General features: G+C 44.5%; 2 protein-coding genes across 5 annotated transcripts in view; one reads left to right on the plus strand and one right to left on the minus strand.

Moving 5' to 3' along the window:
• Positions 1 to 8,797, plus strand: part of taok3a (TAO kinase 3a) — a 111,632-nt gene extending 102,835 nt beyond the window's left edge. For all 4 annotated transcript variants that reach the window (XM_034692692.1, XM_034692694.1, XM_034692693.1 and 1 more), the window contains 4 exons: positions 475 to 714; positions 1,205 to 1,417; positions 1,849 to 2,031; positions 7,401 to 8,797. In XM_034692692.1, coding sequence (XP_034548583.1) covers positions 475 to 714; positions 1,205 to 1,417; positions 1,849 to 2,031; positions 7,401 to 7,562 — 798 coding nt within the window. In that variant the 3' untranslated portion in view covers positions 7,563 to 8,797. The remainder of the gene's footprint in view (positions 1 to 474; positions 715 to 1,204; positions 1,418 to 1,848; positions 2,032 to 7,400) is intronic.
• A 2,727-nt stretch (positions 8,798 to 11,524) lies between these two features.
• On the minus strand, positions 11,525 to 14,253 carry pebp1 (phosphatidylethanolamine binding protein 1). The gene is made up of 4 exons (XM_034692779.1): positions 14,041 to 14,253; positions 13,609 to 13,718; positions 12,248 to 12,348; positions 11,525 to 11,943 (listed from the first exon to the last, which is right to left on the minus strand). The coding sequence occupies exons 1-4, from the start codon at positions 14,209 to 14,211 to the stop codon at positions 11,726 to 11,728; spliced, it is 600 nt and encodes a 199-aa protein (XP_034548670.1). The 5' UTR covers positions 14,212 to 14,253; the 3' UTR covers positions 11,525 to 11,725.
• Between the last annotated feature and the right edge of the window lie 8,702 nt (positions 14,254 to 22,955).

Raw genomic sequence — 22,955 nt, forward strand, 5'->3', positions numbered from 1 at the left:
TAAAAACAAAAAGTGTCTTTGTCAGAGTTTTTCTAAATAATTAAACCCATTGTTCTTCAGATGTTTGAGGTGTTTCCTAGTAGCTGTAAGGAGATTACAGCGGTGTAAGGCAACAATGTCGTAATCTGAAAAGCTGTAAATCTGAGAAATGATTGGAAGCTTCAAAAGCTGTCTTTGGGAAAACACACGACACGCTGAGTCACGTTTTCAATGAGAGTCTGATGTTTTGGCAAATAGGAAAAGGGAAGTGTTTGAAGAGAAAATGACTGGAAATAATCAAACTAGTTGTCTTTATTGGGTTTCTTTTTCACTGTTGAAGATGGCTGCCAGTGCTTAAACCTGAAACACACACAGAAAAATTGATTACACTTCAAATATGAATGTCACATTGAAAACAAGCTGTTCTAACATCAGTAATCAATGCCCCCCTGCTCCAAATCACCCATGCATCCTTTCTCTCTCTCTTCCTCTCAGGAGCTGACCAAGAAGAAGACCCAGAAAGAGATGGAGCACGCCATGCTGATCCGTCACGACGAGTCCATGCAGGAGCTGGAGCACCGGCAGCTAAAGAACCTGCAGAAGCTTCGAATGGACCTGATCCGCCTCCAGCACCAGACCGAGCTGGAGAACCAGATCGAGTACAACAACCGACGGGAGCGTGAACTCCACCGCAAACATGTGCTGGAGCTCCGGCAGCAGCCCAAGAACCTCAAAGTGAGTCAACACAGAGACGCTGAAGTTTTCTTTTCACGTTTAAAGATACAGGTGCTGGAAATTCAGCGTGTCAAAAAAACCCAACCTTTGTTTCAAGATTCACTTTTAAAATTCTACTTGTGTATTTGAAATGCTAAATTGAATCCACCTCTAAGATGGTGCAAGCTGTGAGCAACATCCTTTATGTTTTGGAAGATTTTGATAAAACACTGATGCAATATGGATGTAACAAATTAGTTTGAAAAAATGGTGGGAGAAGACTCAAACTGAGTCACCCCTGAATGTCTTCTCAGTTTGATTTGCTTCTGAGGATATAAAGGAGAGACATTCTGCCCCGGGTTATTCTAAACCTTTAACCTGAGCGGCTGAATTCTACAATCACGACTAAGCATGGAGAGGAAACTCTAAAGATTGATTGAATACTCCTAAATTGAAATGTCTTGAATCATTTGTCAAACATCTCTCTGTCTTTCTCTGTCCCCACCACCAGGCTCTGGAGATGCAGATCAAGAAGCAGTTCCAGGACACATGTAAGGTGCAGACCAAGCAGTACAAGGCCCTGCGCCACCACCAGATGGAAATTACGCCCAAGTCCGAGCACAAGACAGTGCTCAAGGCCCTGAAGGATGAGCAGACACGCAAGCTGGCCATCCTGGCTGAGCAGTACGAGCAAAGCATCAACGAGATGATGGCCTCTCAGGCGGTAAGCCGGGAGACGTTCATGTGATGGTTTCACTTTCAGAATTAGAGAGAGATTTTGAGGACTTTCTGTCCACTGTTGCTTATTTTTTTTGTTTCTCTCCTCCATGTTCGTCCTTGTCTCTTGTTTTTCTCTTCATCCTTCCTCTCTGCGTCATCCTTCATGCCTTTTTAAAATCTCTAACCCTTCCTCTTCCTCCTCTTTTTCCACTGTCTGTCCCTCTCGCCCTTCCACTTTCCCTCATCTCTTCCTTACTGCCTTCACTCCCCTCTTTTCTGTCTATTCCCTCTTTCTCCTCTCTCTCTCCTTCTATGTGTCTTATGAATGTACCCCCACCCTCCACCCCTCAATCTACCACCCCTCTCTTTCTTTCTCTCTCTCTCTCCCTCTCTCCCTCTCTCTCCCCCATCGCTGTCCATGGTCGGCTGTGTCAGCTGCGTCTGGATGAGGCCCAGGAAGCCGAGTGCCAGGCCCTGAGGCAGCAGCTGCAGCAGGAGATGGAGCTGCTCAATGCCTACCAGAGCAAGATCAAGATGCAGACCGAGGCGCAGCACGAGCGCGAGCTGCAGAAGCTGGAGCAGAAGGTGTCGCTGCGCCGGGCTCACCTGGAACAAAAGGTGTGGTGGAGCAAACACTTGTGTCATTTTGATAGAGGGATGCATTCAATGCATTGTTTTGTTGCAGCTTCAGTCACAAATAATGGGCAGGTGTTGAAATCACAAATTAGATACAGTGGAGAGGAATACACTAATTATTGATTTAGTTTGAATTATTAAAAGTCAGAAAAAATGTAATGTTTTTATTGACATGTCTATCTGATTTTTAACAAATTCTTTAAAAATTAAAAATTAAAATAGTTAAATGTTACTCCGTTTCTAAACCTGGCATTTTCCTTGAAAGACAGCCAACAACATGAGTTCAGTAAAGATCAGGTTTGGTAATCCAGCATAGCCAAAGTATTACTTTACTCTTCACACAAATACTTTTTCAACAAAATCAACTTAAAGAAAAGAAAGCAGAGAGTCGAAGCAAATTAAAATAAAATAAAAAACAGAGTTCTTGTAGCTTATATTATCTTACAACTCAAAACTGCTACAGAGACAGGGGGCAACAAAGGGTTAAGAAAATAAAAATGAAAGGACAGTTTAATTCTAAATATTGTGAATTCAAAGAAAATGTCAAATAGTAAGAAATGTTCTTGTTAACTACATTTCTTGCTGGTCTCAGTAAAATATTAAGCGCTCATTTGCGTCCATCGAAGAGCAAAATAAATCAGCTTTATCAGACCGACCGTCTGCAGAACACACACACCTCCCCCATCATCGATCACACACTCAGGGAGAAATGAAATACGCTGTTCACTCCTTAGCTCTATTTTTCAAACTACACATTCAGATTCTACAACAGCCTGAGTGTGCACCTGAATGCAACACCATGATCTCATGCTTTATCCTGAATTATACAACTCATCATGGCTCATCCATCATGACAGCTGCCTTTTTTTGGTCACTTGAATGCTGAACGTTTTAGCTTGAAGTGTTTTAACCCTCCTGTTATGTTCACTTCTCTAATTTTTAACTCCATTACTAACCATTTAAATCAAGATTTAGCCCATTGGTGTTCTTTAATTCTCACAGATCATGGTTCAATGAGGATAACTCACTCGTTTTGCATTGAAATTAATGTTAAAACCTTTTTAAATGTACATTGGAAAGCCCTAAATATAAATACAACAGTTTCTTTATGACATAGTTTTCTTTATTTTATTTTAAATTTTGAATTTATTTATTTTTTATGAAGTGATGTTGATAAATTAACACGACACCTCCTCTGTCACATGCTGCCCAGATTTTTATGTTGCATTTAGCTGGTTCAGAAGGCATATATTGCCTAAAATAGACTGTTAAAAGGGTCAATTTGACCCGCAACATAACAGGAGGGTTAAGATAATATGGCGGCTTTATTTGAAGCATACTGAACTCTTTGCAGAAAACTCATTAAAACTCACAGGAAGGACAACACTCTAGAAAATGATCGTGGTGGTGAGAGTTAAAGCAGAGGGAGTCAAACGGAAACCTTTAACTTAAACACAAACGTTTCCAAATTTGGGCACATAAACAGAAAATAGACGTGTAAAAGAGGAAAAAATAAAGAGAACTACTGTATGAAAGATGTTAATATTACAGAATAAGAACAGACAGTAGGTAGTTCAAAAAAAAAGATTAAAAGTAAAGTTTAAAAACAAGAATAAGTTAGAAAACTAGAGCATGAGAGACAAAAAAATCAACCTCAAAGGTGACATTCTTGATACAGTTATCTCATAAAATGGCACAAACTTTTTTTTATTTCTACTCTAAACTAACCGGACTTAAAGTGCATCACATACAGGAAGTAGAGAACTGAAGTTTGTTGTGCACAAACAAAAAAACAAACATACACATGTGCTAATGAGCTGAAATACAAACAGTCCTGCGCCTCTCTTTTAAACTCATCCTTGTGCTGATGCAGACAGGTCTGGATACACATTTGCATCAACCTCAGCAGGCAGTATGAGTGTTGAAAGCGACCCAGACAGACAGTCATGAGCTCACACGCTCACACACACGCTCACACACACACACACACACACACAGATTTCCCTCACCACAGGTGGCGATGACAGTGGCATACCTTCCTGCAGGGAGCAGACAGCCATTTCTCTCCCACACACTCATGACGCTTGTTAAATCTGCACACTGCAGTATTGTTCTCTTATTAAAACATATTTTTGTCATCCACTTTTTACAATGACAAACATTTCATGCAGGATTAGTGTTCCTTTTTGTACATATGTTCGTCTAAGTGTCCAGTTTGAGTTATTACACTAACTCCTGTTAAAGCGTTTGACTTTTATTATGATATCTAAAGCGTTGTTGTAAGTTGCTGACTTTCCCTTTTAATTTAAATGCTTTCTCACACATCTAACAGTTTCATCAATCCGTGACCCTTTATTTGTTTGCATGACACTGATTGCGACGCATCATTTATGGGTCAATTCAGGCTACCTGTCATGTACACAAACACCATGTGATAAGATTAGAAACACGCCGTGCACACCTCCCTCCGAAGAGACCGACGTCATCGATACAGTCTAGTAGACAGCACTCCGACAACAAAGGAGTAGACGTTTGAAATGCCGCCCTGATCCAGTTCTGCTGGGTCCGCTGGCGTCTGGTGCGAGCCGCAGTGCTCTGTCGCCGTCTCCTGGCCGCGTCTGGATCCTGCACCCACTGACTAGGATGATGTCATGTTTTCAGAAGCACTATTGTCCTCGGGTTCGGTTCATGGTCAAAGTCTGGAGTTTTCTGTGCATGCTCAGTAGTTGGCCAGATTGCCGTAGTGCGCCATGCAGTGCTTTGTCTGCACCTGTGGATGTGTGTGTCGAGTGTATGTGAGACTTCTGACACAAACTCAACACGTTTCCACCTTCATGACACGACATGCACGTTACAGTCTGCACCATTTGTGAGGGTAAGCCAGGTTTTTGCGGTTATAATGTGGGGATGAATAAAAAGGTTTCAGCTGGTGCAGGAAAAGAAGAAGAAATCTGCAGTGTCATGAAAAGCAGCACAATAGCCCGGCACTGAACATGGTGTTTGTGACGACTACACTGTGACAGAAGAGTTGCTTCATCTCTGTTGTGAAGCTGCAGTTTGTGCTGCATTGTATTATATTGTGTTGTGTTTTATTGAACTGCACTATGCTGCAAGGCTTCTCACTTCAATCCTGCAAAAAGCAACATTTAGGAACCAAAAATGAGGCTCTACCCAGAAGCTGCTCCTAAACAAAGATTATTAAAAACTTTAAAAACATGATACACAGCTTTGCTTGATAAGACATCCCCTGCAGGGCCGTGTAGGTGTGTTAAGACTGTTTGATTGACGTCACCTCTTCACTTTCCTCTTGATGCTGTAGCACCTCTTCTTTACACTTGAAACATTTCTCACAAGTAGAAATGTTTGTTCAGAAGAGCAGCTCCCACATACTGTCATTGTTTGAATATTTAAGTTTTTTAATAGCTGCTTTTCAAGTCGAAGTTGGAGACCTTCATCTAGCAGTCTGCATTAATGCACCCTTAATTAGACTTTTAAAAGAAAGTACGAGAACAGATAATTCAAGAAAAGGTATCAGAAATGTCTGCCCTCTTTTATTATCCCTCACAAAAGGTGACTGATGAATAAAACCACCACTTCAGAAACCTGTAGACAAAGGTGCATTTGGTCTCTTCCCATCTAACAGCCTTTATGGGCTTGATCCTAAAAGAGCCTTCCTCACTGAACAAAGGAAAGAGACTAACAGCATCTGCAGTGAGGAACATATGACGTCATTTAAGATTCAATAAAGAAAAAAGAGCAAGCCCCAGACCAAAATCTCGACAAGGTAGGAGTGCGGTGGCCCTGAAATGCAAATCACAACGGCAAATCAGAAAACACTACAGCAATTCAGAAAACACTACAGCAATTCAGAAAACACTACAGTAAATCAGAAAACACTACAGCAAATCAGAAAACACTACAGCAAATCAGGAAACACTACAGCAATTCAGAAAACACTACAGCCAATCAGAAAACACTACAGCAATTCAGAAAACACTACAGCAATTCAGAAAACACTACAGCAATTCAGAAAACACTACAGCAAATCAGAAAACACTACAGCAAATCAGAAAACACTACAGCAAATCAGGAAACACTACAGCAATTCAGAAAACACTACAGCCAATCAGAAAACACTACAGCAATTCAGAAAACACTACAGCAATTCAGAAAACACTACAGCAAATCAGAAAACACTACGGCAAATCAGAAAACACTACAGCAAATCAGAAAACACTACAGCAAATCAGACAACACTACAGCAAATCAGAAAACACTACGGCAATTCAGAAAACACTACAGCAAATCAGAAAACACTACAGCAAATCAGACAACACTACAGCAATTCAGAAAACACTACAGCAATTCAGAAAACACTACAGCAAATCAGACAACACTACAGCAAATCAGGAAACACTACAGCAAATCAGAAAACACTACAGCAATTCAGAAAACACTACAGCAAATCAGAAAACACTACGGCAATTCAGAAAACACTACAGCAATTCAGAAAACACTACGGCGAATCAGAAAACACTACAGCCAATCAGAAAACACTACAGCAAATCAGACAACACTACAGCAAATCAGAAAACACTACAGCAAATCAGAAAACACTACAGCAAATCAGAAAACACTACAGCAATTCAGAAAACACTACAGCAATTCAGAAAACACTACGGCAATTCAGAAGACACTACAGCCAATCAGAAAACACTACAGCAAATCAGACAACACTACAGCAAATCAGAAAACACTACAGCAAATCAGAAAACACTACAGCAAATCAGAAAACACTACAGCAAATCAGAAAACACTACAGCAATTCAGAAAACACTACAGCAATTCAGAAAACACTACGGCAATTCAGAAGACACTACAGCAAATCAGAAAACACTACAGCAAATCAGAAAACACTACAGCAATTCAGAAAACACTACAGCAATTCAGAAAACACTACAGCAATTCAGAAAACACTACAGCCAATCAGAAAACACTACAGCCAATCAGAAAACACTACGGCAAACAGAAAACACTACAGCCAATCAGAAAACACTTCAGCAAATCAGAAAACACTACAGCCAATCAGAAAACACTACGGCAAATCAGAAAACACTACAGCAATTCCCCAAGGGTACCTACTTCTTCCGGTTTGGTTAATGTTGTAGTGTTTTCTGAATGGCCGTTGTGATTTGCACTTCAGGGCCACCGTATAAGAGTTTGATAGCTGAAAACAAACAAAGAATGAAGAAGTATTAGAGTGCAGCACTCTGTCAAAGAAAAAACTGGAGTGTCTGTTTGTGCAAATACAGAAAAGAGTGAACATGACTTTTCTTTTGTGTGTCCTGCAGATTGAAGAGGAGCTGGGTTCCCTTCAGAAGGAGCGAAGCGACCGCATCAAACACCTGGTGGAGCGCCAGGAGCGGGAGATCGACAGCTTCGACATGGAGAGCATGCGTCTGGGCTTCGGCAACCTGGGCACCCTGGACCTCCCCAAGTACGACTACAGATGAGGGGCTGCCATCGCCGGTTGCTGCCGCCGCCGCTGCCACCGCCACCACCGTGATCCCTCTGGGCGTCTGTTGTCTGCCTCAGTACTCCTCTCCCTCTCTCTCCTCTGACCTACCTGACCTGACAGTGCAGGTGTTCACTGCTGCTGACTCTCCCCCTCAAACACACAAAAACAATAACAAAAAAACAGCTCCAGAATCAGCTGGTTTTCTGGGCTGCTCAAAGAGTTCGACAGCAGGTTTCAGTGCCCCAACGAAAAACCCACCTGAACTTCCTCCCCCTCCTTACCTCTCATGGTGTCACAAGACGACAGAAAAAAAAAAAATCTGCTGGATCCTGTAGTTGTCATGTTTTTGTAAGAATAATGATAACATAGTGACAGTGTTTCTCGTTTCTTGTGCAATGATGACACTTTTGGTGTGACTAAAAGTGGAAGACGAGAGAAGGAGGGAGAGAAAAACAAAGGGGCAGAGCAGTGAGCGTAACGTCGCTCCACAAACATCCATTTTTTTTAAAGGTGATTCTTTTTGTTTTTCGCTAGTTGCAAAAAACAAATCTCTCAAAGCGATAAATCAAACAGCCGATCCTTCCGCAGACGCCGCTCCACTGCGCTGCATCTCTCGACACTTTTTGGTATTTATTCATCAGGACATTTTTATGACAAATTTGAATAATTTGATACTTTGAGAGACGAACATCACGTTGTACATAGAGGTACGCTTCTGATAAATGTGATTCCTTCGGGTGATTACCGAGGGGAGGGTGAATCATGGTACTCGTTATGTGTATCGTACTGATTTCTCTGCACTGGCAGCCAATGTGAATAATAATAATAGTACATGTGACACGTGAAATCCCAGCTAGCACAAAGGGCTTCAGTGGGGGGAGGGCTTTGGGGGGGCGGGCTTGTACTTTGTGTATAGAAGGATTTATGGAGAGCTTTTACTTATTTTCGTATCGTATTTTAACTGTCACTCAAATCAAAAAAGGATTTTTAAAAGCGCTTTTTTTTCCTCCCCCTCCTCAGATAGTATTTGAGGCTCCGTCATCTTCAGCTGGACTTTTTTTTTTTTTTTTGCTTTACACAACTCTCGAGCTGTGTATTTTCTTACAGACCAGACCAGTATGATGCTTTATTATTGCATGCACTTTAATTTTTTTTTCCAGGTTAAAAGAAAGCATGATTCTGTCAGAGCTTTTAATTATATTTGTAAATAAAGTGCTCATCACAAAGCGAGGACGTGTCTGTATGTATATTTGTGTCCGATCACAGTTCAAGAGAAACAAACTGAAGGACCCCTCTCTGACCTTTGACCTCAAGACATTTCAGTAGGACAAAACGGCCACGTTCTGGAGGAGCTATTTTTTAACACTCCACCTAATAATCAATCAATAAATCTTTATTTATACAGCGCAGAATCACAACTAACGTTACCCCACAGAGCAGGTCTAGACCATACTCTTATGTTCTATTATTAACAAAGACCCAACATCAAGACAGGATAAGATCCAGTCCCATCTTACAGACAGGACTCAGTCTGATCTCATCTTAATCCACCATGAGCAGAGCACTTTGCAGCATTTAGCAAGGACAAACTTCCTTTAAAAGGCAGAAACCTCCAGCAGGACCAGACTCATGTTAGACACACATCTGCTGAGACCGAGACAGAGTTGGGGTTGGAAAGAGAGATAGAGGAGATGATAGTTGTGAGTGCTTCCTGCCAATGTGGGGTTTTATTTAAGCTGCAAGAACTGCGGTGTCTGCCTCTGCCATCACCTTCCCGGCATCAGCACCTGCAGGCTCCGACTAGAGGTTGAAGATATGATCTCATCACTCCTCACTTCCTGCACGATACATAAATCTGCAAGAAGCCAAGACACCATACACAATGTTCTTCTGCTATAAGCATTTCAACATATTAATACATGAGATGACTGAGCTGCTTTTACTCTCCACTTCCTACAATTCAATTTTTATGTTATTGTTGTAGCCTATTTATTTATCCTGCTAGTTTCTCCTTTAATTAATAACTAGACCTCACACTATACTTAAGACTTAAACCCCCCTGTGACTGGTGAGTCACTTTCTCTGCCTAATGTAACAACACCAGTTATAATGTTGATTATTTAGACCAGAGGTTCTCAATCTTTTCAGCCCACAACCCCCAAAATATAGGTGCCAAAGACCCCCACTGTTCCTCAAAGTGATTTAATGTTCATTTAGCTGGTCTGCAGAAAATTAGCCTAACTACATGAGCATGCAGCTGAGTTTCCTGTGCTGTTATGAATTAACCTACAGCTACTGATGCCGTTGATGATTAACTGTTGAATGAACCTAAACTTAGAAGTCATCTGGCAAAAGTTATTTCAATTTTAGCGTCTATTTTTGTCGATATTATTTATCATAATGGGAAAAATTTACTATTTTTAGATCATTTAAAAAAAAAAACATTCTGGAAGACATCTCACAAACCCCCAGGGGGTCCCAACCCACACTTTGGGAACCCCTGATTTACAGAGATTGTGAAGACAGCATGGTACCTTGTAAGGTGATTTGGTTTATTGATGCATTTTGTGTAACCATGGTAGGTTTAGTTCCTGTTCCAGGGCCAGTTGCCATACTGGCCCTGGAGCCCTGGTGGCAGAAGGATTTGCGGTGCTTGGAGGAGTCTGTTGTGGCTGAGAAGGAGGCGCTTAAGCCACAGGTGCAGGTATATGTCATCATCATTTCATATGAGCCACAACCAGATACTGTGTAAATCAGGGGTGTCCAAACTTTTTTCAAAGAGGGCCACATATGATGTTGTCAAAATACCTCAGGGCCAGTGGCTCCTACTGAGACTTTGGAATCCTAAAAGTTATATATGAAATATCTATTTAATAACAATTATTTCAATTTTTTTTTTACAATAAAACTAACTAGGAAGTCCTCAGTTCTCCACAAGCCATGTAAACATTAGCAAACGTTATCTTCTTCTAGCAGACAACATTTTAAGAACAAAAGAATTATTTTCCTGGCTTCTGAAAATTTTTTATGCACAAAATTTTGCATTTTCTGCACAATTTCATAATTTTGATCTTGTCTTGCGTCCTCTTTTGTGTCTTCTGACCTTTTGTGTTCATCAAGAACATTTTCACATCATGATAAAAACTTTAATTTGAAAACCTGTCAACCTTAAGAGTTCTTGTGTTTCTTCTTTACTGCTGTCTTGCAGAATCCCCAGAGCTTTGGCTTTAGACAGGTAGTCCATATGAAGCTTTTTGAGACGTTTCTGAATTGACTTTAGTTTTGTTTGTGCGCTTGAAAGAAACTGCAAATGTACACATAATTCAGAAGGTGATTCATTTCTTTGCTATTATTAACACAATTTAAGATGGAAGCTTGGGGCCATAAATAAATGGACCTTGGGCCGCAATTTGCCCCCGGGCCGTACTTTGGACATGCCTGGTGTAAATAATAGACGTAGTATCTGTGATGTCATCCATCTGTTTCTGAAGCGCTGTTTTGAGGCAGTGGCAGCCATATTGGAAATGTTGAACTCAACTGAACTGCTGTCTCGAGCAAGTGTGAGGTAAAGAGGCGGGCTTTGAGCCTCCTCGCCAACAGCTACAGTGTTCCTGCCTGTCAAGTCAGCTGTGCCTCTCGTAGTGGAAAACTTGTAATCTAAATATCTTCGAAACTGCTGCATTAGAAAAAAATAATCACCCCCCATGTACAGTGTGTGCCGATCCAGAAATGACCTATCCAGACTACACTTGTTTTTTGAACCAGGCTGTAAACATGTTTATTTCTGCTGCAAAGATGAGCTTTTTTGAATGGGTGTGTATGTGGTTTCCGGTACTTTCCAGAGCCAGCCTCAAGCGGATCCTTGATGAACTGCAGTTTTTAGCACTTCTGCATTGGACTCATATTTTTAGACCGAAGGTTGCCGCTTGGCCACGACTTGTCAACAAAAACAACAACTTCAGTGTGCAACATGTTTATTCTGGGTAAGTGCAGATCACGTCATGTAGAGGTGTTTCTCAGGGGGGCAACATAATTCAGTTTCACACTCACAAAAACAAAACAGGGTTTTTCACTTCTCCTGAAAATGTGGATTTCCTACAGACTGTTAAACTCAGCAGGATTTCCTAGTGCTGAAACTTTAGAGTCAAGTCTTTGTGATTATTTTCCGGCCAGCTGCTCGTACAGTTTGGGGACGTAGTCGTCCCACTCGGCCTGGTAGCAGGTCCCCGCCACCGGAGCGCCCAGGTTGTACTTCTGCCTGAAGCTCCGGATGCTGAACTTTCCTCGCCCGTCTCCAGAGCGGTTAGTGAGGACCGTCTCGGAGCAGTTCAGGCTGCTTGACTGCTCGTACACCAGCCACACGTACCTGTGAAGACCTGAGGGGGACAAGGTCTAGATTTAACAACAGTCTCATACAGAGCAATCACAACTTATAAGTCTGATGCACCAAAAATGTCACTATTTAAACTTAATTTGACCTAAATAAATATATCTGTGAGGCACTTTGCAGACTCAGACATAACATGCACGAACACTCTTTCTTTCACTCAGCCCGAGATATTGTAGAGTTTGCAAAACATACACACACACATCCAAATAATCCTGTGTTAATCAAACAAAAAGTTTAACTACTTCAAACTATCTTCTTCTTTCATTTCTCTCACCTTCTTCCTCTCTTACCTGTGCCTTTGGGAGGACCAGATCCCACGTAGTCGGACATGACGCAGCCAGAGGAAACATCATTCCCCTTCATGTTGACCACCAGGAAATGATGCCACTCCCTTAAATGAAAAGAAAATACAACATATTTTAAAGTGTTTTAAACACCATAGTTTCATGCCCTGCAGAGACTTTGCTTTGTGACTGCAACAACAGCTGTAACAATGGCTTGAGCTCCATTTTAGCAATGTAAGCTTTGAAAATGAGCACCCCGCGGCATGTTCTGAATTATTGCGTCTTCCTCTTGAGGCGCTGTCATCAACGAGCCACGAGTCACCATTTAAGTTGTAGTATAAATAATAAATAAAAATAAAATGAACAGGATAAGACAAAGTGCAGTGAAGAGGTGTAGTCAGAGTGAATATGACAGTTGAAAAAGATGTGTCTTGAGATGTGATTTGAAAAGGGAAAGAGACTCAATGTTACAGATGTGTGGTGGGAGGGAAGTCCAGAGGCAGGGGGTAGACCAGCTGAAGGCTCTGGACCCCATGGTGGTTAAGGGGGCGGGTGGAGTAGTGAGGTGAATGGAAGAAGAAGACCTGAGAGTGTGGCTGGGTGTGTTGATGTGCAGAAGTTCAGAGAGGTATGGCAGAGCAAGGTTTTGGATGGCCTTAGTGGTGAGGAGCAGAATCTTGAAATTGATGCAAGTTTTGACCGGTAACCAGTGAAGCTGCTGAAGGATGGGAGTGATGTGATTGATGGACAGAGTTTACTCCAGTTGGAGTTTATGGATGGATTTGAGAGGGAGACCAAAGAGGAGGGAATTACAGTAATTGATGCGTGAAGTTACCAGGGTGTGAGCGAGTATGGCAGTGCTGTTGGGTGTGAGGGACGAGCGGAGGCAATTGATGAAATATGCAGACTGACCGAGTGAAATAATTGATGTGAGATTGAAATGATAGTGTGCTCTCAAGATTTACACCCCGACTCTCCTCTCACCCAGAGACCAGGGCGACCTCCAAAACTCTGATTTCAAACCATGTAAAGCTGGTATGTACAGTCTATTGAGCTTGTATATTAGGAGGACTAAAAGTGGGGTTCATGAGGGATGTTTGCCCCCAAAGCTGCTCGATGAATGCATCCAGATTCTGATTCACTATGGTTGCTACTTGCTACAGCTCCCTCTGAGACTCAAGAAAGGTTCCATGCACTGCAGATATTTGTCCAGTAACATTAAAGGGGCGGTGAGGTCCCAGCAAAATCTGAACAACTTGGAATGTAATGGCACAAATGTTGTATCATTAGTCATGTTTGTTGTCCAGCACTGTTGCATGCATTGGTTAGTTTACTTATATTCAACTAGATGTTCCTGCTCTCCTCACCTGAACTTGGGGTCCTTCCTGCTGGGGGCGTCCGGGTCAGTGAGAGCCAGAGTGTACATCTTACTGGAGTCACATCCTGCCCACTCCACGCAGGTGGGTCTGTTCTGCACCTGTTCATAAACACGAGCACAATGTTGGAGCAAAAGGTGAGTAAAACTGGTGCTTTTTTGAATGCCTGGCTGCATGACTGTTATATTTTTACGCCACTTGGGGGCGCTGTTGTCCATCAAATACAACTGTGGCCATGCTGAAGGAGGCATTATGTAATCTTATTTATTGTTACCAGATTGCAAACACGTTTACCCACGCATAATGCTGTTTGAATTAAAATAAACTCACCTTTAATTAAAAGTCGTATGACACACTCAAAGCGGACTAACTTAGCTTTGTTGTTAGCTTAGCCAGACAATAACAGCTAGCTAGTTGACTAACCTGTGTCGGAGTGAGCACTTTACCGAGCTCATCGATCTCCACAGAGTCGTACTTCATCGTCAGAGACTCTGCAGGTTTCTCCTCCACCTCCTGCAGGGCCAAAGACCCGGTCCACTGGCTTAAATCTGCAGGCATTGTGTCTTGAAGTCTGCTGACTGACGTTGCATGCATGCACCCAAAAACTGCCGAAAGTGCTGCGTTCAGGTACCGTCGGAAAGTAAAGGAACCTGTGAAGAATTTGCAACTCTAGCCAAAAAGTCCAAACATTTTTATTAAAAAGTTCCTTTTCTATATTCTTAAATCATTCCTAAATAAAACATGCGACGAGTTAATATTTTTATGAGTCAAACAACTTCTGCTTTGAATGAACACCTAACATTTTTTATTTTAATTCCAGTTGTAGACTTTCACAAGTAGTAGTAGTAGTAGCATTATAATGATAGCAACATATTCTACAATTCATTCGTAATCATAATACCATGTCAATAAGAAGACGTTAACTTTTTCTTGCATTTTATACTCAGCAAAATGAGAGGATATTTATTTTTCCTATTATTCTAACAACACTTGAACATCACATTCAGCACGTACTCTGCGTGACCACAAGAGGGCGCAGTGTGATTCGCTAAATTTGCTGTCAATCGAATCATCCGTCCTGAATTCGTCCCTCCTCCTGCTCACATGCTCCATTAACACACTTTTAGCTTCCAGACTCGTCTTGAGAATGTTTTTATTTTAGTTTACTAAGAAGTTTTTTTTTTGTCTTCTCTCCAAATTAAGCTGCAAAGTTGTTCCTCTCTGCAGTTAGAGTATTTCTGTGGTCATCAGTGTGTCCTATTAGATGTTTATAGCAGCTTGTGGTGGTAAATGAACAATGTCTGTTATCTATTTTTATTGCAGTGGTTCAGATTTGCATGCCACTGACCTTAAAGCACACACAGGAGACGCTGTTCTGATAAGATTGAGTTGCATCACTTCTCACTTTTGTGAAATCTGCTGCTCAGACGTTATTATAGGCCTACCATTTTGTTATTGTGGTGTCACTGCCAAATCACAATTATTTGCAGTGTAAGAAGAAGTAAAAATCCTTTACCCATGTCAAAGTGAAAACGTGATCATCAAAACACCTTTACATTACCAAAAGCTGTGTTAACCATTCACTGCTTCTGCTCCTTGACCGTAGTCGGGGAGCACAGGGGAGACTTACGGGTCTGCTCCAGGGCCGAAGTTATTCCAACTTCGGGGCTAACCCCCGTTCACCTCAACCTCGATGCAGCCGGTGGGAAAACAGCAGACACGAGTCCGGTTGGGTTTGAGGAGTCGTGTCTTTATTTGTGTTCACAAATAGACTTCTAAACGGCATTCACTTGCTATAACAGTCAGTGTTATTCTTCTCCTTTCATTCCCCCGCTTCCCGGCACTTTTTCACACACACATACGTCACATCCTCCACTCTCACTCCCCCTACATTCCACACATGCGCACACAGCTATTCCCAACAGAGCTCCACTAATAGTATAACACTACCCCCACTCTGGATGGCAATGACACAAATTCCACTCCAGCAGAACAACAGGGGCAACACATGCATCATTTCAACAGGTATACAGTCCAAAGTAGCAGGCCATTACATAAGGAATAGCTGGAGTGCAGATTACTTGTGTACAGTAAGACATGAGGCAGTCTATCCTGCAGCTTAACCTAGAACAGTAGGGCATAAAAGACAGTAGAGGCAAAATTACAAACTAGAAACAAACACACACTCCTCAAGATTAATTTTCTTTTTTTTTTAAAGTGAACATATGCTAATGCACATAAGCCCCTAACAGAGCAAAACACAACGGATAGCAACATTTTTTTTTTTTTTTTTTTTTTTTTTTTCTTTTTAAGTCTCTGGTAACAGTCCTGAAACTCAGACACTTAATGAGCCACCCACTCACCATACCAAACCGGGGGTCGTCGTCGCCGGCCGGCCCTCAGGGTGTGACGACCGTGGTGTGGTGGCTCTGCTGCACCACCCCCACTATCCCGAAGGTCCATGGCAGAAAAAGAGTCCAGCCGAGAAAAGGTGGAGGGTAACAGCACAGGTGAAACAGGGGCGTCCCCTACCGGATCGGGTGGGGGTTCGTCCCCAGTTCTCTCCGTAGTGGTGTCGACGAACAACCCAGCAAGCCCCGAGTCATAGTCTGCAGGATCCGCATCCAAGGCTGGGGGTGACACCTCGACAGGTGTCCAGGTCTGCGCCCGTTCCAGGGCCCAGGAGTTGTCCAGGAGGTCACGGCTTCGATAGGGCTTTAGCTGGTCATGGTGAACCACTTTCACTTTGGTCTTTGGTCCTTTCTGAATGCGATACACCAGGTCATCTAGCTGTCCAAGGATGAAGAAGGGCCCCTCGTACGCTGGAAGAAACTTTCGGACCTTGTTCTTGACTTTCCGCGTGCCCTTGATGAGGTACCACACAGCATCCCCAACGTGGTACTGTGTGCGACAGCAGTTCTTGTCATACTGCCTCTTAGCACGTTTCACTGAGTCCCCAAGCGCATCTCTGGCAATCTGATGAGCCATCTCCAGTCGCTCTCGAAGATGCTGCACATACTCAGGAGCAGATGGAGTAGATTCAGGGTCAGGGGGCAGACCAGCTACAAGGTCCACCGGTTCACTGACCTCTCGGCCGAACATCATGAAGTTGGGTGTGAAGCTGGTGGCACTGTGCTTTGTCGCTCTGTAAGCCATGACAGCATATGGAATCATGAGGTCCCAGTCCCAGTGACAGCGCTCAGCTGTGGTGGCCAAAATCTTCTGCAGCGTGGCATTGAATCTTTCTACTTGTCCATCAGACTGTGGTCGGAAGGGAGTGGTGCGTGTCTTGTCAATACCAAACAGAGAGCACATCTTCTGGAAAACTTCAGACTCAAAATTTCGGCCCTGGTCACTATGCAATGTCTGTGGTGCTCCATAACGACACACCCACTCTGAAGCAAGCACTTCAGCCACAGTCACTGCTTTGTCATTTGGTAATGGATAAGCTTCCACCCATTTAGAAAAGTAGTCCTGTACTACAAGCACATAACAGTTTTTGCGCTCTGTCTCATTCAGTGGCCCCATGATGTCCAAGGCGATGCGCTCCATTGGGGCCCCCACCCTGACGGTTCCCATGGGGGCCTGTGGTGTCTTATTGGGTCTGGCTTTGGCTGCACAGCGGGTGCAAGTGCGGCACCAGAGTGCCACATCTTCTCTCATATGGTACCAGTAGTATCGCGTCTGGAGCCGCGCCACCATGCGCTCTACTCCAAAATGCCCACCAACTGGTCCTTCATGCAGCTGTCTCATGATGTCAGGCTGGAGGGTGCGGGGCAGTACCACTTGAGGGTAAAACTGGATGTCGTCCAGACAATAGAAGCGTCTGACTAGAACCCCATTACGAATGTAGAGTCGCTTCCACTGGCTCCAGAACGTCTTTGTGGCTGGACTATATGGTGATACTGTAGTCCATGAGGGCCGCTCTCTGCTGGCCTCCATCCATGCCCTAATAGGTGAGATATCAGGGTCAGCCTCCTGAGCCTGTTGCAGCTCCTCTGGGGACCAGCCGCTGAACAGTGCAGCCTCACCTGTTTGAGTCAGCAAGATTCTTTCAGGGGTCTCTAAACTGTCTGCGCCTGGTTGTGGGGTTTCATCCACCCCCACTAGACTCTCCGTGGCTAGAGCAGGATGTCCCTCCACCCCCACTGGACTCTGCACCGCATGGCTGAAGACAGAGTCCAAGTCGCACTGCACAGCCTGGTGCTTGATGTTCCCTGGAGGAGAGGGGCCTGGCAGTTTACATGGGCAGGACTGACGGCAGGGTTGTCTGGAGAGGCTGTCAGCGTTGACGTGCAATCGGCCAGGGCGATGGATGATCTCAAAATCGTACTCACTGAGTTTCTCCAACCACCTAGCGAGCTGTCCCTCTGGCTCCTTCATCCTTGTCAGCCAGCGAAGACTACTGTGGTCAGTGCGCACGATGAAGGGCCGCCCCAGGAGATACTGCCGGAAATGTGAGGTAAACTCCACAACAGCCAACAGTTCTCGCCGTGTTGTGCAGTAGTTCTGTTCAGTCTTGGACAGCTTGCGACTGCCATAGGCCAGCACACGTTCACTGCCCTGCTGCACCTGTGAGAGAACAGCACCGATGCCAACATTACTTGCATCAGTGTCCAGAGTCATGCAGCCCTGGTCCAAGGGATAACCCAGAATCGGTGTAGTGGTTAGTAGGTGTTTGAGTCTCTCAAATGCTGCCTGACACTCTGGAGTCCACTGGAACTGAGTATATTTCTTGGTCAGTTCGTGGAGAGGCTCAGCTACAGCAGCAAAGTCTTGCACAAAACGTCGGTAGTAGGATGCAAGGCCAAGGAACTGACGGACTTCCTGGACGGACTTAGGTGTAGGCCACTCCTGCACCTTCTTGACTTTGCTGGGGTCAGTGGTCACACCCTCTTCTGAAACAATGTGGCCAAGGTAGGCAACCTGACGACGAAAGAGACAGCATTTAGCAGGTTTCAGCTTCAAGTTGGCTTGTTGTAGTCTGCCGAAGATCTCGCCGAGTCGCTGTAGCATCTCTGGCACGTCCCGGCCCAGCACAATGATGTCGTCCAGATAAACTAGGCAGGTCTCCCACTGCAGGCCAGCCAAAACACGATCCATCAGGCGCTGGAAGGTTGCTGGAGCATTGCACAGTCCAAATGGCATGACATTCCATTCGAACAGTCCATTTCTGGTGCAAAACGCAGACGCTTTGCGAGCCCTTGGGGTCAGCTCAACTTGCCAGTAACCAGAAGCAAGGTCCAGCGTACTGAACCACTTGGCTGAAGACAGGGTGTCCAAGGTGTCCTGAATGCGGGGCAGAGGGTATGCATCTTTAATGGTACAGTCATTCAGGGCTCTGTAGTCAACACAGAGACGAAAAGTTCCATCTTTCTTACGTACCATCACGATGGGTGAAGCCCAACTGCTGTGGCTGCGGCGGGCCACTCCAGCATCCAGGCTCTGTCTTATCTGTTGGTCAGCATCCTGTTGTTTCTGCCATGCCATCCTGCGTGGTGGTTGCTTAGCTGGAACACCTGGTCGGGTTATGATGTCATGCTGCACCAGGCCTGTGCGACCGAGGTCACTGGGTCCCGTCGAAAACACACTGCTATAGGTGCTTAGCAGCTGTGCCAACTGGAGCTGCTCCTCTGGCTTGAGTTCAGCAGAGCTCTGGCTGTAGAGCTCCTGCAGGTGCGGGGGAATAGAGGGGTGTTCTGGTGACTCTAACTCAGCTGTTATGGTGGTAGATGGCACAGCTTCAGCAGGCTGGAGAAACCCGACAATGGCCCCCTTTTTGATGGTTACATCTGCATGCCCAGGGTTGAAGATACGAAGGGGCACAGCTTTGAAAGGCTGGCTCCGGCTCTCCACTAGCACACGTGCTACTAGCACTCCGTGCTTTTCGACAAAACCTCTGGTGGGGTTCAGCATTACCTCCCCTTTAAAAGTCTCTTTAAAACGGGCGTTGCCCCTCACCACATACTCCCTCCCAGCCTCCAGGACCACCGTTCGGGCCACTTTCACTGCATGTACCTTTGTTTTGCAGGGGGCTTGGAAATATGGCACCTCTTCACCAAACAGTTCAATGCGATGGTTACCAAAGTCAAGGCGTGCGTGGGCCTGGGTGAGGAAGGGGTGTCCAAGGAGGGCCTCGTTGCCAGCAATGTCAGCAACCAGGAAGTGCACGGTCACCTGCTTGCTGTTTATCTCAACAGTAATGTTTGTCTCCCCATGTACATGAACATCACCAGGTCCAACGCCTAACAGAGTCTTTACAACTGATGGCTGAAGAGGAGGCCGGGCATCTGGGTGAATGGCGTTATAATGGCACAGGGGTAACACACTTTTTCTTGCCCCGCTGTCCAAGACAGCGCACACATTCAGTTCATGAACTAGCATCAGAATGCTCATTTCTTGACTTGGGGCATTAAAGTGAAGCACAGTGGGCTCTGTGCTTCCGTGGAGGGGTGACTTTGCTTGAAATCTGCCTGTCTTTCTGGGTGAGGGGCAGTTTCTTTTCATGTGACCCAGGCCAGAGCAGTTATGACAGCGAATGTCCTCCCACTTAGTGTCTTTGATGTTGCTACGGAAAGCTGGTGTGTGGTTGGTATCGAGGGGCTTTGGCTTGTAGCTGACAGCTTGAGTGACCCGAACAGACTCCACAGACTCACTTTCATTCCCCTCTCTGACCACAGCAGTACGGGGCCTCCATTCTGGCGAATTACGTGTTGTTGGTGGCCTGAAGCTGGCGACATGTGATGCTGCCCGCCTGGTGGTTTCGTGGCGGCGAGCAATATCATATGCTTGGGCTAAGGTGTGAGGCCGCTGTTCTAAAAGCTTATGTACTATCTCTACATCACCTATGGCATTGGTGAAGACTTCAACACCTATGGCGTCTTGTTCACTTTCAGACCTGTTACTGTAGGCTACAGCCACCTGTCCATATATGTCATCTCTTAACACGTGAAGATCTTCGCCTGGTTTGCGAACCCGCCGTCTCAGCTCAATAGCCACTGCTGCAGCATGCTCAGAAGAAGGGCCATAAGCTGTGTCCATTTCCTCCACCAGCCGACTGTAGTCCCACTGAAAGGACCTTGGATTTCTATGGATGATTGCACCTGCTGCCCCCGTCAGGCAAAACTTAAGCTGGACAGCCATGGTGTTTCCTGACCAGTTGTTAGCTCTAGCACAACTCTCGAAGCGGTACAGGAACTCTTTCCATGGGGTAGTGCCATCATACTGACCAGGACGTAAGGTGGGGACTCTCTCTATGTGGCCGTAGTCATCCTCACCGTCGGATGGAGGCTGGCGGCATGCAGAGCGAGGAGGAGGTGCATGAGTGAGGAGGGTGTGATTTAACTGGCGTGTCTGAGCCTCACTTTTCTTTGATTCATGTCCATATTTAATGTCTTTTGGAGAATGACGGCCTGTGTACCGCTGTGGGCATGTGGGAAATGATGTATAACAGGGGGCTGGAGTGCTCTGGATGAAACTCCCTGAATGAGCAGGAGTAAAAGGGTTTCCACTGGGGGATGCAATTGTGTTACACTGTTGTAATAGCTGGACACAGGCTTGTTGGTGCTGCACATGTTGACATGGGGCTTTACTCTGTGTGCTTGCTTCACAGTCTTGAAAACAGTAACCCTGCCCATCAGCATCGACAAAGGGATTTGTGCTTGCTATCTTTGGCCGAATACACGCAGAAAGTGTCTCACTCACTGGTTGTGTCATGGTATCCGTCTCTCCTTCACATAAGAAGGGGTTGCAAAGTACATTGTCTGTGTTTCTTTCATTCACAACGTCCGTTTTTATGTCCATATTACTCACAGTAGTCATTGACATGAAAGGGTTGGAGTAACTTGTAACATCCATAAACGGGTTTCGGGGCGAGAAGCGTCGACTAGCGGCCGCCATCTTAGCTTAGCTTCTTAGCCGTAGCCGGATACTATGACTCCTGTCGCTAATTGTCCGGTTTATTTCCACCGGTGGCTCACCGCAGCTGCTGTTGAACGTGAGAGGGTCCCTTCGTGGTCGCCAATGTTAACCATTCACTGCTTCTGCTCCTTGACCGTAGTCGGGGAGCACAGGGGAGACTTACGGGTCTGCTCCAGGGCCGAAGTTATTCCAACTTCGGGGCTAACCCCCGTTCACCTCAACCTCGATGCAGCCGGTGGGAAAACAGCAGACACGAGTCCGGTTGGGTTTGAGGAGTCGTGTCTTTATTTGTGTTCACAAATAGACTTCTAAACGGCATTCACTTGCTATAACAGTCAGTGTTATTCTTCTCCTTTCATTCCCCCGCTTCCCGGCACTTTTTCACACACACATACGTCACATCCTCCACTCTCACTCCCCCTACATTCCACACATGCGCACACAGCTATTCCCAACAGAGCTCCACTAATAGTATAACACTTGGAATATTTATAATTCAAAAATTGGCCCATTTCAATATACACTCACTCACTACTGGGAGAACTGGGAGTGCATGGACAGAATTAGCGGTAGACAGTAAAAACTATTCAGTGGATCTGGATGAGGAGGAGTAATATCAGCTAGGGGCCAAAACAAAATTAGGTATATTCAGTAGGGGGGAGGTAGAGCACACAAGCTTAGACCAACAGGGATGAGTAATGGCCTGGACCGGCATCTCATCTTGGCTCTACCTCCCCTGTCTTCTAATATACAGCTGCAGATTCTTGCTGTGTGTTGGGTGGTGGGGGCTTCTCAGGGCCAGGTGGTAGATAAGATAAGATAAGATAAGACAAGATATACTTTATTTGTGTATTTGGGGGAAATTTCTTTTGTTGCAGCAGCTTACAACACGGGACAGGGGAATACAACAATGTACTAACATAGTTAAAAAATATATAAAAACAGTAATTATAGCAATGACAAGGGTAAAATAAAATAAAATAAAATAGAAATAAGATAAAATAAAATAGAAATAAGATAAAATAAAATAAAATAGAAGAAAATAGAAGAAAAATAGAATAAAATAAAATAAAATATGGCAACTATTACAGATATATACACACTATGTACACTTCTATCTGATAAATAGATAAGGTAAGTTATTGCACAATAAAAATTGCACCAGGTTATTTAAAAACAAACATGCACAGTATGAAGAACAGTGCGATTCAGATACTAGAGTAGTATAGTATCGGTGTTGTCACTACCTGGAGCTTGCATGTTGGGTCGGGTTATTACATTGGCTGGTGGATATGATGGACAGTGGAGCTGAAATGGAGGGGAGTTGATCTGGGACGCCAGAGTTAACTGTTCAGCCTCTGCGAGGTGTCGTGGGATGAACTAAAGGAAACATCAGTGAAGGGACGAGCCCACTTGAT

Source organism: Notolabrus celidotus, chromosome 9 (genome assembly GCF_009762535.1).
Source record: "Notolabrus celidotus isolate fNotCel1 chromosome 9, fNotCel1.pri, whole genome shotgun sequence".
NCBI lineage: Eukaryota > Metazoa > Chordata > Actinopteri > Labriformes > Labridae > Notolabrus > Notolabrus celidotus.

Coding starts and splice junctions, on each gene's coding strand:
- pebp1 (XM_034692779.1), bottom strand. CDS start 14,211: ATGCATGCAACGTCAGTCAGCAGACTTCAAGACACAATGCCTGCAGAT. Junction 12,349..13,608: donor AGGAAGGACCCCAAGTTCAG/GTGAGGAGAGCA, acceptor TTTTCATTTAAG/GGAGTGGCATCATTTCCTGG. Junction 11,944..12,247: donor TGGTCCTCCCAAAGGCACAG/GTAAGAGAGGAA, acceptor TGTCCCCCTCAG/GTCTTCACAGGTACGTGTGG.